This window comes from Xyrauchen texanus, chromosome 44, assembly GCF_025860055.1.
Source record: "Xyrauchen texanus isolate HMW12.3.18 chromosome 44, RBS_HiC_50CHRs, whole genome shotgun sequence".
NCBI classification, from domain to species: domain Eukaryota; kingdom Metazoa; phylum Chordata; class Actinopteri; order Cypriniformes; family Catostomidae; genus Xyrauchen; species Xyrauchen texanus.
In genome coordinates, this window is record NC_068319.1 from 25,234,751 (window position 1) to 25,252,108 (window position 17,358).

The 17,358-nt window shown below is 37.7% G+C and overlaps 1 protein-coding gene across 2 annotated transcripts in view; it reads left to right on the top strand.

Annotated features, from left to right (window-relative positions):
• The window catches only part of LOC127636913 (long-chain fatty acid transport protein 4-like), a 28,815-nt gene extending 11,856 nt beyond the window's left edge, over nt 1–16,959 (top strand). For both annotated transcript variants that reach the window (XM_052117713.1, XM_052117712.1), the window contains exons 5-13: nt 721–790; nt 908–999; nt 1,543–1,652; nt 3,864–4,073; nt 4,401–4,527; nt 6,455–6,592; nt 7,798–7,962; nt 13,344–13,490; nt 13,688–16,959. In XM_052117713.1, coding sequence (XP_051973673.1) covers nt 721–790; nt 908–999; nt 1,543–1,652; nt 3,864–4,073; nt 4,401–4,527; nt 6,455–6,592; nt 7,798–7,962; nt 13,344–13,490; nt 13,688–13,845 — 1,217 coding nt within the window. In that variant the 3' untranslated portion in view covers nt 13,846–16,959. The remainder of the gene's footprint in view (nt 1–720; nt 791–907; nt 1,000–1,542; nt 1,653–3,863; nt 4,074–4,400; nt 4,528–6,454; nt 6,593–7,797; nt 7,963–13,343; nt 13,491–13,687) is intronic.
• The last annotated feature ends 399 nt before the right edge of the window (nt 16,960–17,358 follow it).

The window sequence follows — 17,358 nt, forward strand, 5'->3', positions numbered from 1 at the left end:
CAAAAGGAGAATGCAATTTCTTAAGAAAATAAAAGGGTTAAACAAATGCCTCAAATAAACGCATTGCTGTAAACGCATTTGTGCTCTTGAATGGTCGGTGTTAATAAGTTTTGTAAGGTCTGTGTACCTGAATGTACCTGAAGAATTCATTGAAAAACTTGAAAGCAATGTTTTATTAACTGAGAAACACTAAGGCAACATGCCATTGTTTTAATCGAATATGTTTTGCGAACATTTGGATTAATATTTAACTTTTTTTAAACCAAGTAGTGTTCAAAAGCATATTAGCTATTTTTGCTGCAGCATCGAAATATCAAGAATGGTGAAACTTTACTGGCGGCATTGGTATTGACAAAAATGTTGGTATCGTGACAACTCTACTTATGAGAAGCAGTTTCAGTTAGGATGCTCCCTAAATGCTCAGGGAATACATTGTTTTTCCACGTTGCCTTCCAAAGTATAAGGCTAGGTCCTTTTTTTTTTTTTTTTTCATATGCCACATTTTTTATTATTCATTTTTTCAGGTATCCAACTTTTTGAGAATGGATAAAAGTTCTGCATCTGACTCGCTGTGAATACTTCTTGTTTTTAATAAATCATTGCTTGCAATAATTTTCTTTTGTGTCATTTAAGTTGCATCGGACTTTTGTAAAAAGGCCTTTCTGGATTGTAAAAATAATGTGACCAATTTGATGTTAAATTGTTGTTTTTTGTTTCTAGATCGCCTTTTTTACATTTACACATCGGGAACCACTGGAATGCCGAAAGCTGCCATTGTAGTACACAGCCGGTAAGACTATAATCAAGTTAAATTCTCGGTCTTTATCCCTATCTCATTCCTTCCCCTCTCTCCCTCAAAATCAAGTTCCCTGGTTTTCACCCCATATTTCCTGTGTTCTAACCTCAGGTATTACCGCATGGCTGCCCTGGTGTACTATGGTTTCAGAATGAAGTCTGAGGATGTGCTTTATGACTGCTTACCACTGTATCACTCAGCAGGTATATCACTGAACACAGGCTGCTCTTCATGACACGTGCATTTCCTGTGTGACCTGGTTTTGAGGCTTGTTTGACGGATGTCTAGATGACATTCTTTGAGGGTGGGCCTAATTATGGAGCCTACCCCCTTTTTTTAATGACCAATAGGCTTTAGTTTAAATGAGAGCCTTGAACCATGATTTGCTAATTGCTAATGCTAGTCAGAAACAGGTGGTGTTAGAGGGAGGGACTTTCTCATTCTAGAGACGTTTTATTGAAGAAAAAGTGAGTACAAGAAAAGTCATCAGTGTTTTATGTCCATTTTTCCAGAAGAGAAAGACATATTTTAAATGTGTACATCTGCTAAAGGTACATTTTTGCCAACTTTAAGGAATACGCTAGCATGTATAGCTTCAAAGCTAAAAGTCACAAAACCTCAGTGTTTTTTGGTCAAAAATGTGGCTTTGTTTGTTTTTTATTTTATTGCTTATGCTGAGGATGAAGTCTTTAAACTGGAATTGATGAATAGGTTTGTACTGAGGTTAGATTTGTTCTCTATCTCAGGAAATATAGTGGGAGTCGGCCAGTGTCTGGTGCATGGAATGACTGTTGTCATCAGGAAGAAGTTCAGTGCTTCAAAGTTCTGGGATGACTGTACCAAATACAACTGCACTGTGAGTCACAGAATATATGGAAGAATTCATTTAGTGTGTAGAGTTTCAACTGTTAACCGCAGTTTCATCATTTAAGTTGTTTTGAACCTCAAACATTCCTTTAAGGCAGTGTTTCCCAAACTGGTGTACGTGTACCCCTGGGGGTACGTGAGGTGACAATGGGGGTACGCGAATAACGTTCTGAGATTTACCGTTCTTTCAATTTCATCAGTCTACTATAACATTCAAACCCAGTTCATGTATTTTTCACTGGCAAAAATTATTTTGTGTGCCTTCTAGTGTAGAAACACTAAAATGGTTGTCCTAAATGTAAAAAACATATGCAGTGAAATAACCCTATCTTTTGCAGTTAAGAAAATGCATCTACTCATGCGTTGTGCATCACACAAGTATCTTATTTCGTCAGCCTAGCACAGAGCTAGGTGACGTAGCTTAGTGACTGCATGTAAAATACTTTACTGTTTTACCAGACTCGCACATGTCAGTCGTCCACAATCGTTTAAGGTGAGATGCATAGGGAGTTTTGATACTGATGGTATAAGTTCAAAAGCTGTGATGACAGGTGTCAGAAATTCAGCAGTACCAAATAATTTTCCATATTCACACGCAGTAAGTTTCAATCACATTTTCTCACACGCTAGAGACCTGTTTTTACATTGTTGCATGATGTTTTTTCAGCAAATGAACTCAACCTTGCTAACAGTGTCAAATGTGACATAAAAAAAGCACCTTGAGCTGACAGCGCAATTGCACAGATACTTACCCTCAATGCTCAAATTCGGCAATGCCGTACCTACATTTATGCGCAATTCCAGACAAAGGAACGAACGCTGTTATTACATACCATGATACGATGAGGGGGGAGTTTTCAAGTTATGCATTTATATCATACCTAACATTCCCATCTCAATCGGTAAGACATTTATTCAGTATGTGTATGATTAATATAACATGTAAAAATATAACCTGTTTAATATAAGGGAGTTGTTTTACAATGATAATTGTGTTAAACAGACATATTTTCAAATGACCATGTGTGAATTCTATCTGCGTTAGAGAGGGGGTAGGAGAAAGGATGTTGGAAGGGGTGCGCCACTGTAAAAGTTTGGGAACCACTGCTTTAAGGCATAGTTCACCCAAAAATACTGTCATTATTTACTCGCCCTCATGTTGTTCCAAACCTGTTTGACTTTTTGTCAGAGGAACACTAAAAGACATCTTTGGAATCTTAGAATGTTCAGACAATCCTTTAATGTGAATGGGCCATTTGTCAGCAATTTGTCTTGCTTTTTTGCATGATGTTTGGTGTGAAAGGACCTTCAGTCACCATTCACTTTCATTGTATGGAAATAATATGCAAAATAATTTTGCCTGGCATCTCCTTTTGTTTTCCACTTAAAAAAAAGAAAGTCTTACAAGTTTAAAACAACATGAGGCTAAGTTAGTGATTTATAGAATTTTCTTTTTTTTTTATGAACTATTCCTTTGGGATCTATTTAAAGCATCTGTTACATTCTGTCAGTTACCACTGAAAATAACCTTAGCATATCCCTCAGTTTGTAGAAATCAACAAAATAGGCATCTTAAACTTGTATGACTTTCTTCTGCAAAAGACAAACAAAGCTTTTTTGATGGGGATATGATGTGAATGTACAATTCAAGTCAATGGGGTCTGACATTTCCAAGCTCCAAAAGGACTTAAAGGCAGCATAATGGTAGTTCATACAACTGCTAGTTTATTCCATGTCTTTTGAAGCAATACAATCAGTTTTGGGTGAGAAACATATCTCCATAAAAATATCTTTGTGTTCTGCAGAAGACAGAAAGTCATACAAGTTTAAAACGGCATAAGGGTGTGTAAATAATGAGAGAATAATAATTTTTGGGTGAACTTGGGTGAAAATATACACTGCTTTTAAAATGTTTAAGTCTTGAGGCTATACTTTAAATGTTAACATGAGACTAGTGTAATCGCATTGCTTGTAGTTATCTAATTGTTCAACTCATGTCATGACCATGTAAAGCCAATAAATATATTACTTTGGCATGATATGAGCAAGGATACCTGGAAGGATCAGATTACATGGAGGAAATGTGCTAATTGACAGGTGTAATGTGATTTGCAAATTACCTGTGTTGCATGAAACTCTAAACAAAGTTTTATTTGTATATATTTAGTTTTTGAATATAATTTCTGGTCTTGTTTCTTAGATCGTGCAGTACATTGGTGAGATATGTCGCTATCTGCTCAACCAGCCTAAGAAGGACACTGATCGACAGCACAAAGTGCGCATGGCCCTCGGTAATGGCCTCCGCCAATCCATCTGGGAGGAGTTCACCAGCCGCTTCAATGTACCACAGATCGCAGAGTTCTATGGTGCAACCGAGTGCAACTGTAGCCTGGGCAACTTCGACAACAAGGTCGGCCCAAGCAAAAGTGCACTTTGGACTAAGTGTCTGTTAAAAGCTTTTATCAGTTGCATGCTTTTGCATATGCAAGAGGATACAAGAACACTTTAGAAGCTGCAGCAATTTGCTTTGTGTTTTACTGTAGATTTTATGAGGCCATTCACAAGATGTTCAGTATTCAAGCACAGCTGACCAATTTCAGGTGCTAATAGACAGTGCACCTAGCCAAGATTGATTTTATATTGCTGGGTGCAATAATTTAGTTTTAATTTTGGAAGGTACTGGGTCCACAGATGTATATAGTGATTTTAAAGGGTATACATGGTCTTTTGTCTGCAGACTGGAGCTTGTGGATTCAATAGCCGGATTTTACCCTATTTCTACCCCATCCGCTTGGTGAAAGTGGACGAGGAGACCATGGAGCTGATCAGAGGACCTGATGGAGTTTGTATTCCATGTGGCCCAGGTACAGTTCACAAGCAAAGTGGATGCACTTTTTAATATAGCTCATACACAGGCAAAGATCGAAGGCTAAGATGATTAACTTCTATTACTGACTAGTTATTAGTGGTGTTTTTTTAAGGCAAGCATCACTAATACTATTGCTCATACCAAGGGTTGGGGGTTTTAAACAAATTTAGTGTGCTATTATTTTTCAAAGCGATCAAACTAATGATTGTCATGTATGAATTACATTGTGTGGTCCCACTTTATATTAGGTGTCTTAAAATACTATGTACTAACATTAAAATACATACAATACAATGTACTTATTGTGTAACTATACGGTATGCTGTTCTGCAAAATTCTCACAAGAAACACATTTGCTGCAACTGAGGTTGAGGTACAGGTACATTTAGGGATTAGATTATGGTTAGGGTTGTGGTATGGGTACGTTAAGGAGTAAGGTTTAGGGTAAGGGTTGGGGTACGGTTATGTTAAGGAGTAAGGGTTAGGGTAAGGGTTGGGGTACGGTTATGTTAAGGAGTAAGATTTATGGTAAGGGTTGGGGGTACGGTTATGTTTAGGGTAAGTGTTTGGGTACGGTTATGTTAAGGAGTGAGGGTTAGGGGTATAGGGTAGGTACGGTTATGTTAAGGAGTAAGGGTTAGGGTAAGGGTTGGGGTACGGTTATGTTAAGGAGTAAGATTTATGGTAAGGGTTGGGGGTACGGTTATGTTTAGGGTAAGTGTTTGGGTACGGTTATGTTAAGGAGTGAGGGTTGGGGTACGGTTATGTTAAGGAGTAAGGTTTAGGGTAAGGGTTGGGGTACGGTTATGTTAAGGATTAAGGTTTAGGGTAAGGGTTGGGGTATGGATAGGTTAAGGTGTAGGGTTTATATTAGGGTTTAGGTTAAGGGTTGGTATACAGATAGGTTAAGGAGTAGGGTTTAGATTCTGGGTAAGGGTTGGGGTACGGGTTGGTTAAGATGTATGGTTTAGATTCAGGTTTAGGGTAAGGGTTGGGGTGCGGGTAGGTTAAGCTTTAGGGTTTATATTAGGATTTAGGGTAATACTTGGGGTATGGGAAGGTTAAAGTTTAGGGTTGGGGTATAGGCAGGTTAAGGAGTAGGTTTTAGGGTATGGGTTGGGGTTGGGGTACAGGTAGGTTAAGGTTTAGGGTAAGGGTTGGGGTTATAGGTAGGTTAAGGAGTAGGGTTTAGGGTAAGGGTTGGGGTATAGGTAGGTTAAGGAGTGGGATTTAGGGTAAGGGTTGGGGTACAGGTAGGTTAAGGAGTATGGTTTAGATTGGGGTTTAGGGTAAGGGTTGGGGTATAGGTAGGTTAAGGAGTGGGATTTAGGGTAAGGGTTGGGGTATAGGTAGGTTAAGGAGTATGGTTTAGATTGGGGTTTGGGTAAGGGTTGGGATTTAGGGTAAGGGTTGGGGTATAGGTAGGTTAAGGAGTAGGGTTTAGGGTAAGGGTTGGGGTATAGGTAGGTTAAGGAGTAGGGTTTAGGGTTGGGGTATAGGTAGGTTAAGGAGTGGGATTTGGGGTAAGGGTTGGGGTATAGGTAGGTTAAGGAGTAGGGTTTAGGGTAAGGGTTGGGATGCGAGTAGGTTAAAATGCAGGGTTTAGATTAGGATTTAGGGTAAGGGCTGGGTCACGGGTAGGTTAAGGAGTAGGTGTTAAAATAAAGGTTATGGGTTAAGGTTAACAGTATATCTACAGATGTAATTAAATGAGGGTACTTTTAAATTACTTTTTTTTTTAATTCGACAGGATATTAAGCGACCACCGAAAACCCTAGCAACCACTTAGCAACATAACAACCACACAAAACAATTTACTAAAATAACGGCTTAATTGTTTTGTAGAAAAATATATCTGTAGATTATTTTGTTAAAGTAAATCATCTTATTCATTCTTGTTATATTTCATCGTTCTGTTTTAGGTGAACCTGGTCAGTTGGTTGGCAGAATCATTCAGAACGACCCTCTTAGACGATTCGACGGCTACGTCAACCAATCAGCCACTAATAAGAAGATCGCCCAAGATGTCTTCAAAAAGGGAGATAGTGCCTACCTTTCAGGTATTTTTGATTTTGTTAACACTCAAAGCATTCTTACTCGCATGCTAGGAATCTACAAAACAACATTTTCAAAATCATCTAGTCTGAGCCTGAATGACTAATCAGCTAGTCAATTATTCAGGGCTTCCCTAAAGGAATAGTTTATACAAAAAGATATCTAATTTACTCACCGACCTGTATGACTTTCTTTTGTGGAAAAGGGTCTCATGCATTATTTTAAGTCTTCTGAAGGCATACAATAGGCTTTTTGAGAAATGACCTGAAATACAATTTATTTTTCTGTGAAAATCTTGTTCAGGTAGTGCTTGACAAAAAGCTTTTTCACAGATGCGTTTTTTTTTTGTGATATATTAAGACTAAGCATAGCTCTTCAATGCAGTAATGACAAATGTTCACAAAGAAATAGGATAAATGAAGTGAATGGGTCCAAAACTTTGAATCTCCAAAAAGCACAAAGGCAGCATAAAATTAACCCATAAAACCCCAGTGGTTGAATCCATATCTTCAGAAGCAATATAAATTGTGTGGATGGGAAACGGATACATATTTAAGTCCTTTTTTACTACAAATCTCCACTTTGTCCAGCCCTTCGAAACATGCAGGTTCAAAAGAGGACAGAGTAATTATTTTGTTTGTTTTGGCGATTCACATTTTTTTATGTATATTGCCACCTACTGGACAGGGAGAAGAAAAAAGGCAGGTATAAAGGTAAAATAATAAATTAAATCCTATTTGCACAACAGTCCAGTAGGTGGCGGTATGTACAAAGAATGCAAATCGCAAGAAATAAAAGAAGAACATAGGAAACTGTTTGGAAGTAGATTTATAGTAAACATGAATTACTTTAATATTGATCGGTTTCTCACCCACACCTACCATACCGCTTCTGAAGATAAAGATTTAACCACTGGAGTCTTATGGACTACTTTTATGGTGCATTTATGTGCTTGAATGTAGAGATGCAACTTCTAGAGAGGATTTACCATGCTCACCGTTTATAAACTGTGAATGTAAAACTATATACGCTGTCAGTACGTTAAAACTTGCTCCTGAATGTGGCATCTCTATATACATATCTTTTTTTAATGCACCAAAAAAACTGAACACACTATTCGATCTTGACTAGTTGACCATCCTGACCCATTCCCAGTGTTTATCTCTACATAACCACATAACTGAAGTTGTTTTTTTTTTTCCACTCTCAGGGGATGTGTTGGTGATGGATGACTACGGCTACATGTATTTCAGAGATCGTACCGGAGACACATTCCGCTGGAAAGGAGAGAACGTCTCCACCACTGAGTTGGAGGGAACACTGAGCCGCTTGATGGATATGAAAGATGTAGTCGTGTATGGAGTAGAGGTGCCAGGTAATGAGAAATTCCCTTTTTTTTTCCTTTTTTTTTTTTTGCTATGCTTCCATTAGGGCTGGGATAAACAATTATTTTTTAAACGATTAATCTAGCGATTTATTTTTTCGATGCATCGATTAATCTAACAATTCATTTTATTTTTTTTCAGTCCGATTCGATTTTGATTTGATTAATCGACTTGTGACAACACCGGTAATACCGGTTTCATCGGGGGTGGGGGTGTATAAAATGTAAAAAAAAAAACATTTGCCGGGAGTTTGATTGACTGGCGATCTGATCAATCAATCATAATACGCCATTTTTGTCCGACAAAGTAGTCAGGAGAGAGAAGATTAACGTCGGTGGATTTGAATTTGAATAATGGATTGTAGGCTACTGTACTGACATCTTTCCGCGGTTAAAACAACAGTCCTTCTGATGTAGGCTACATTCATGTTTAGCCTATTTGATGCTATAAATTAACCAAGGAAAAGATGATCGGTTTACGAGCAGCTTTAACTGAGGCAATCTGTCACGACACATTAAAGAGCCACAAAATAGTAGCCTATTTATGGTTTAATTTTCTTTGACTGACCAAATTTGAAAGTTGAGACTTTATTAAATGTTACCTGCTTGGTCCTGTCTGTCAGCGCGTTGTCAGTGTCCTCTATGTATTTTCCACGACATTCATTCATAGCTATAAGCGCATTATTAATAGCTATAAGCGAAAACTTTAGGTGTCGACAACGTATTATATCCTACTCCAACATCGAGTGCAAAGTGGGGAGTTGAAAAAAACTTACGGTGCTCTGTCATCTGCAGCTGCTCCCGGGTGGCGCCTCTTAAGGTGCTGGTGCATTGCCGTGGTGCTAGAATGGAAGGCCATCTCCATTTTGCAAAGACGACATATCACGGAATTGTTTCCTTTTAAATTAAAGAATTCCCATACTTTAGAGGAACGAGTGCATGCCGCCTTGCACTTCTGATAGTCTGAGGAGCCACTCGTGTTGCTACTACGCTCCGGCGCCGCCATCTTTGTTTTGGGTCCGACGAATCGACGCGCATATTTTGCGTCGACGTCATAGCTTCCATCTATAAGTCTGTACTTTATTTTTATAAAAAAGTGTTATACTTTTTATTACAAAATTGATTGTTCTGGTCATGGATGCTGATTGGTTAATACAGCCTTCTAGCAAAACACATGTTCATCGATCTACTATAAATACCACTGCACAGAACCCATAGAGGCCAACTTTAACTTTAGTTTACGTCTCATAATCGAGGACTATATCTTCTAGCGGAAGGATGGCACATAACGAATGTGCATAAAAGAGTAGTTCACCCATTTTAGGCAAAATGCTGTCTAAATTTCTCACACTCATGTAGTTCCAAATAGAGTAAAACGGTACTTTTATGACTCCACGCAAACAAGTCGCTCCAGAAGCATCCGTCTGATGCTGGTGTACATTGTTACGTGCTTTGTATTTTCTTTTTTATTGCTTAACTTATGTGCCTATATAATGTCATGCATTTTAATTTTCTTATTTTGTTTTTGTAAATATATTTTATTATATTTATTTAATTAATATATATTTTATTATAGTTATTTAAGGTGTTTCTCTGCAAATATTTACGAATGCGATTAATTGCATTTAATTCGATTAATTAATCGTCATACCATGTAATTAATTTGATTAAAAACGGTAATAACTTACCAGCCCTAATCTGTACTGATTGTTGACAATGTTTTTTAACAGCTTGATTCTACAGTGTAACAGCAGCCTCTAGAGGTGAAAAAAAAACACAATCAATGACATCTTGTGGGGATTTGCTGTATCAAAATCTTTAATCTTTGACAATATTTATACATATTTTTATCCTCAATTTAATGCATACTGTATTTTGTTAATTTGACTAGATAAACTAGTGTTTTAAAGTGAAAATTTTGAACATTAAACTCTGCCTGTGATTTTATTAATTTTGAACTCTTGAAGCCTTTTGTTTTTTCTCCCCAATTTGGAGTGTCCAATTCCCAATGTGCTCTTAAGTCCTCATAGTGGCGTACTGACTCGCCTCAGTCCGAGTGGCGGAGGATGAATCTCAGTTGCTCAATCAATGTTGAGCACATTACCACGGAGACATAGCACATGTGAAGGCTTCACACTATTCTCGGTGGCATCCACGCACATCTCCCCACGCACCCCACCGAGAGCAAGAACCACAATATAGTGACCATGATGAGGTTACCCCATATGACTCTACCCTCCTTAGCGGGCCAATTTGGTTGCTTGGGAGACCTGACTGGATTCACTCAGAACACCCTTGGATTCGAACTCTTGAACTCCAGGGTTGGTAGTCGACGTCTTTACTCGCTGAGCAACCCAGACCCCCTCTCTGTCTGTTTTTAAAAACTATCGGCTTTATCTTTTCCACCACCTTCATTATCGGTATAGGCAAAATCCACTCGGTTGACCTCTAGTTCCAAACCCATATGACTATCTTTCTCATGCGGAATGCAAAAGGAGATGTTTTAATGAATATCACTTAATGATATCTATAAAATGTCTTTAAAGCGAAAACAAAAAACATGCAAAAGTATCATAAAAGTAGTTAATGCGACTCATGGATTATATTCCAAGTCTTCTGAAGGCACACAACCCTATTCTTCAATGAAAATCCTGATTTCCGTTGCAAGTTCATGAGCACTATGGGATAAGCTTGTTTACAGTAGCTTGCATGTTCATGTGAGAATTTGACAATTGTCTCTTGTTGTTGCAGGTTTCTTCTTTTTTTTTTTTTTTAAACAAATTAATATTTCATCTAGATTAGTTTCTTTAGCATTCATCTGTTAATTCAATTGTTCAATTCTTTATTTTGTGCCAAATCTATTCTGTGTGTCAGTTTGTTTTAGATCATTATTACAGGTTATATTTATGCTGTAGCAACATGAATGTTTGGCTGCTCAGCCAGTGTGCACTGGAGGATAATTGATATGAATAGAGCTGACTGAAGCATCTTTAGAAGGTCTCTGGTACTGCACAGCCAAACAGTCTTGCCTTGGCCTGCCTCCGCTTCTGCTTATTATACTAGATCTGAACAGGAGTGCTGAATATAGTGCTGTACATTTGAGATGGCAGGCTGTAAGACACATTCTGCCATTCACAACAAAGGCATCAGCAGTTCTTGTGAAACTGTGGGTCTGCCATAATGTATATAGACATCTGTGTGTTTACTAGGTGAAAAATTAAGTTGATTCACTGATGTATTGCATAGTTTCTCTCAAACAATTCTGCTTGGATCCATAAAAAAAAAAAATCTATATGTATGCATGTATACACACACACACACACACACACACAGCTGTGGCAGTATGGCATAACTGTTGTGTTTCGCAAAGATTTCTGCTTCAGTTGTTGTGGTGTTGATTCACATTGTTTCTAGATTATTGTGCAGAGTGATCAGATGCATTTTAAATAATTGCAAAAGTCTTAATTTGCCAAATAATTGAACTTCATCACAAAAAACAAAAATGTCACTGTTTTTTGGCCCTGGCACAAAATGAGCAGCTAACATAATTTCACTACTCATATCAGCAGCACCTGTGAAAGTGTGAACGAGTACTAGTCAGGTGAATCACTCTATCATTGTGATTGGATTATAAGAGCAGACTGATTGCTATACAAGGAGGGAATCATCCAATCATTGTGTTCTTGTTAGGAATGGTTACCTCTAAAGAAAGACGTGCAGCCATCCTCGCTTTGCATCAAAATGGCCTCACATGCAAAGAATATTGCACCTGAAAGATCAATTTATCGGATCATCAAGAACTTCAAGGAGAGAGGTTCAACTTCAGTAAAGACGGATTCATGATGTCCCAGAGTGTCCAACAAGCACCAGGACCTTCTCTTCCTGAGGAGTCAGCTACAGAATCGTGTCACCACCAGTGCAGAGCTTGCTCAATATTGGCAGCAGGTTGGTGTGAGTGCACCTGCACACACAGTGAGGTGAAGACTTTTGGACAATGGCCTGGTGTCAAGAAGGGCAGCAAAGAAGACTCCAAGAAAAACATCAAGGACAGACTGAAATTCTGCAGGAAGTACAAGGATTGGACAGCAGAAGACTGGAGCAAAGTTATTTTCTCTGAAGCCCCCTTCCGACTGTTTGGGACATCTGGAAAATCGATAGTCCGGAGAAGAATAGGTGAATGCTACCATGAGTCCTGTGTCATGCCAACAGTGAAGCATCCTGAGACCATCCATGTGTGGGGTTGCTTTTCATCCAAGGGAGTGGGCTCTCTCACAATTTTGCCCCAAAACTCTCCCATGATTAAAGAATGGTATCAAAATGTCCAGCAAGAGCAACTTCTCCCAATGATCCAGGAGCAATTTGGTGATGATCCGTGCGTTTTCCAGCATGGAGCACAATGTCACATGGCAAGAGTGATAATGAAGTGGCTCGGAGATCATTACTTTGACATTTAAAATCTCTAAAGTTTTAAAAATAGCATATCAGATTATACTACAGTTGGTAAACTCCGCTAACAAACAGGTTTCATTGTAAAAAATTAATTAGGTTTCTTACCACAAGTAGTTTAGTTGGCGTTTCTCCCGTAGACAGTCAACGCTGTGGTTGGTGCCATGTTGTTGTGTAACATGACTCGATTTTAAAAAAAAAATAGGTGGTCCTTTGCAAGACTCTGAATGAATATGAACACAAAAACCACGAGACCATGCACACAAAACCACATTATGTCTGAAAAGTCTCTTACTGCTTCGGTTTTCATTAGTTCATATTTTGAAAAACTGACCCCAATGTGGCCTGAAACCTGATAGTTTGTCAGATCCTATCAGGCTCGGGTCGGGTTGTAGACCTTTGGTTTAAAACTCACATTTCAAGTGCACGTACACATTTCTGTACTTAAGTATTATTATAAGCGCTTTAACAAAAATACAAGCTTCCCATTTCTAATTGCATCTCTTTGGATCATCTTGTCCCATAGACTTCCATTGATAGTTCATTACTGGGAACTTCTAGAGATATTCTAGAATATCTTTGCTTATTTTTACAAAATGGGGGTTTACATTTTATTCTATGGTAATCAACACCATTTTTTAGAGCTTAAGTTCCACTCAACCCAGAACATTCCTTTAAAAGTAATGTCCCCCAACATTGGTTCTCTTCCTGTTTGCTGCAGTTCATAGATCTCTGTCCTTGGACCAATGACATGTGACCTGGCCACAATGATCTCGTTATTCTTACTCTGTTTATTTTAATCCACAGTGACTCAGCATATCTTTATGCTGACGGGCTTTGCTTATGCAATTTAGCTTCCTTTGGGGATGCTACGGGACTTGAGATGGAAATGGCTTCTAGTGATTTACATGGATGTTTTTCCTCAGGTGCTGAAGGTAAGGCAGGGATGGCGGCCATAGCAGATCCAGATCACAGCACAGACCTGGAGATGTTCAGTCGAGAGCTGGAGAAGGCTCTGCCACCCTACGCTCGACCGGTGTTCCTGCGTTTCCTACCAGAAGTGAACAAAACAGGTGAACATCTGATGCATATTGTACACTAAATTTCTTTCATTTTCATTTTTCACCAGCTCTTTCCAATTTAGTTTAAAATAAAATAGACCGTTATGGACATTTGGTACTGTGCCGGTAAGTTTTTACAACCCTAATTTAGGGGGATATTTGTGAAAAAAAATGAACGTGTCAAATTAATGTTCTTTTGCTCATTTTAGGGACTTTTAAATTCCAGAAGACGGACATGCGGCGGGAGGGATTCGACCCCAATGTAGTCTCTGATAAACTCTTCTTCCTGGACTGCACTAAGGGACGGTATATAGAGCTGAATGCAGAGCTCCACTGCAACATCGTCACAGGAAAGCAGAAATTATGAGACAACTGCCAACCTCTGCCCATTCCCTCACCCTCCCTGAAATTCCGCCTTCAACAGCCCTCAAACCCACCGCCATCAAAAACCCGCCCCTCGTTACCTCAGCAAACACAGTGAGGGGCTGCAGGAATACATTCTGGTCATGTTTCCAAGTTCCCATTGGTTCATTTGTACACCCAAGCATCCCTTTTGTTGACATCTCATCCAAATTTAGCAAACAAGAATATAAAAACAATTTGCAATGAAAAGACCAAACACATATCTGTCAGACGGTAAAGCGTTCCCTTAGCCTAAGCTGCACAATGCTTGCCTAGCTACAAGATTCAGGACTTGTGATTGGCCCTCATTTGTTTTGATGGGTTTGACATTGTGAATGCACCCCTCAAGCCATGACCAAAACCATGTGAATCCACATGCTATACAAGCCCAGCGCTGGCTGTGCACTTTTCTGCTGCCATGTCTTGTTCAATGCTATTTATTTAAATGTATATCATTCACCAAATATATTTAAGTTGTAGAAAAGCTTCTCATTTATTTATGCCATGATTCTGTTTGCTACATTGAAGACATCTTGTATGATTGCACCGTTACGGTATCCAGCTTACCTCTTCAAAACTTAAGCCCTGAAACATACTGTACATTAACATATACACTTCTATGGAAGTTCTGACTATGGAAGTGTAGTGTTATGAAATGTAACTTGTAACACAATGCAAGTATGTGTTACATTCTAGTTTATTTTTAACCGTTTTTAAACTGATATTAGCGTCAGCGGGTTTTCCTTTTTAGGTTAACTACTATTATGTCAGACCAACATTTTAAAGGCAGTGTTGTTGTGCAAGTTAGTTAGTTGAATTGTGTTTCGCAAGTCACCTGAATCATAACCAGGGTTCGGTAAGTCCCTCAAAAAATGTAATCCACTTAATACTAATAACTTCTCTAAAATTGTAATCGGATTACATTACTAATTTCTTACAGTGTTGGTTGTAATCAAATTACTAATTAATTAGTTATTGTAATCTATTTACTTTTTAGTTAAAAAAGTAGTGCAAAGCTTGTAACTTGTAATCTGATTACAGTTACTGACTTTCAAATAATTTAATTACTTGCAAGTACATTATGGGTTATGCATATTTTTAATTATTTATGTAGAATGCATGAATTATGGCCCCGTGAAGAGTCGTTGTAATCGAGTGTATGACTTGTGTGTAACAATGAACAAGGAAGAAATATAGACATTATTTTGAATTTGTTGAGTGGAAAAGAGTTTTATAAATTAACTTAAAGTAATTAGTAAAGTAATATGATTAAAATTTTTGATAATATAATTAGTAATTTGTAGTGGATTACTATTCTTAACTTACCCAACCCTGATTAATAGTTACTTTTAATTTCTAAAACACGTTTTTTTTCTGCTCAATGAATTCAAAATAATGTCTAATATTTCCTCCTTTTTCATTGTGACACTCCCAAAAAAAGAATACACTCAGCACCACGTATTTCTCCCTTACAATGATTGGATAGGGGTCGCACACCTTTCAGCTGTGACAGCTTTGGGCATCAAAATGCAAACAGATGTTCATATGGGCATTAGTCATGTTTAAAATTATTAAAATCTACATAAATGTAATTTTAGTAATATGTAACCATGAAATATACTTAAAAGTAATTTACCTTATTGAAATTCAGTAACTAATCTGATTACAAGAGTTTAAAATGTAACTTAAACACTATTTCTGGACTTAAGTAATTCGATTACAGTAACAAATGATTCAGTATCAGATTACACCTAATATGATGCATTAAGTTTAATTGCGCAAACATTTTAAGATTACTCTATCGCCCCTTAGTATGCTGAGGTGTGTTACTGCCACAGTAACGCATGAACTTGCATAAATATGTTCAACGAGACCACATGCTTCCAATGCATTGCCCAAGTATTCGTGTCTTTGTGTACTTAAGTAAATATGTTTCGGGCCGTAGTGTGCACTGACAGCATGAAATCTTTGATTTTCAACGATGTCTATTCGGATCAACAGAGTGCAGGTGTGGCCTGGTGCAACATTGTGCAGACTGGGCTTCATGGGTTTGCTTAGTTTTGTTAGACGTGTTGACAGTTATGTTTTGGACGAGGACATCATGGATTCTCTAAGGACACTATAGTGAACTTTGCATGGAGGCTACTGGAAGTTGTGTAATACTCTGGTGCTAAAGAATGTGTCTCTTTTCCATCTGCGTAGTGGGGGCCGACTTTGCTGGATAAGCTTTAAACTGACCTCGCTCCTTGACTGGAAGAGATCGGAATCAGAGGAAAATAAAGGGAAAGCGATATTTCTGTAATTTATACCATTAGTTAGAGTTCTAGTTTTTCTTTCAGCGGCATGAATGATCGACGCAAATAGAGCACTGTGCCTTACTGTCAGGTCACCACGTAGTGTTATTGCCCCTGTCCTGTATCATTACACTCGACTTACCCTGTACCTCATTCTATTAACTTATCTAGTGCATTCCATGTTTCATTCAAGGGATCGTTCACTCAAAAATGAAAATTCTGTCTGAAGGGGAAGACTTTCAGTGAATAGCGACTTAAAGTTCTATCTGTCCCTCACACAAATTCTGTCAAAAAGAAAGTCATGGATTTGAAATTACACGAGGGTTTGCAAATGATGGCATAATTAAAATGTTTGTTTGAACTTTTCCTTGAACAGCTTAATTATTCCGACGCTTGCTTATACTGTCCTCCCTTGAAAGTTTGCCTAGTGTCTGTCACTAAGTCCTTAGGCGTCTTTTCCTTTCTGTGTGAATTTTCGGTTTTGTTTGCCACTACATACTAACATACAGATGAGGGAAAACAATAAACCGTGTTGACATTACATGGGTGAAACTCACAAAGAAATGTAGAGGTCATATTGCAACCCAAAATCAAATATTAAGACATTATATTGAACATATAAATGAAGCCTATTTTTTAGCACCTAGGCTATTTATTATAACAATTAAGCATGTTTCCCCACTCAAATGTTCAGTAATGCAAAAAATTACTCCGATTCTCATTACCGTAATGTGAAAAATTTCCTTTTCATTACTGTAATATAAAAAAAACTCTTCTCATTACCATAATGCAAAAAACTTGTATTCTTATTACTGTTATTTAAAAAGAAAATATAATTATCATAATGACACATTTTTTATGTTTCATTATCCTAATATGAAATACCGTTGTTTAAAAAACATTGTCATTGTCATTTTGAGGACAAAAAATTTAATCCTCATTACCGTAATATAAGCAATGTAATTATCATAATGACAGAACATCATTTTCTTTACCGTAATGCAAAAAACTCAGATTCTTATTACTGTCATTTCAAATTTACTGAATTATCATAATGACAAAAAAATCTTATCCTCATTACCGTAATGTGAAAAATGTCATAATCATAATGACAATAACATTTTTATTTTCATTACCATATGCAAAAAACTCTTAGGCTACATTCACACCGCAGCTGAATGTGG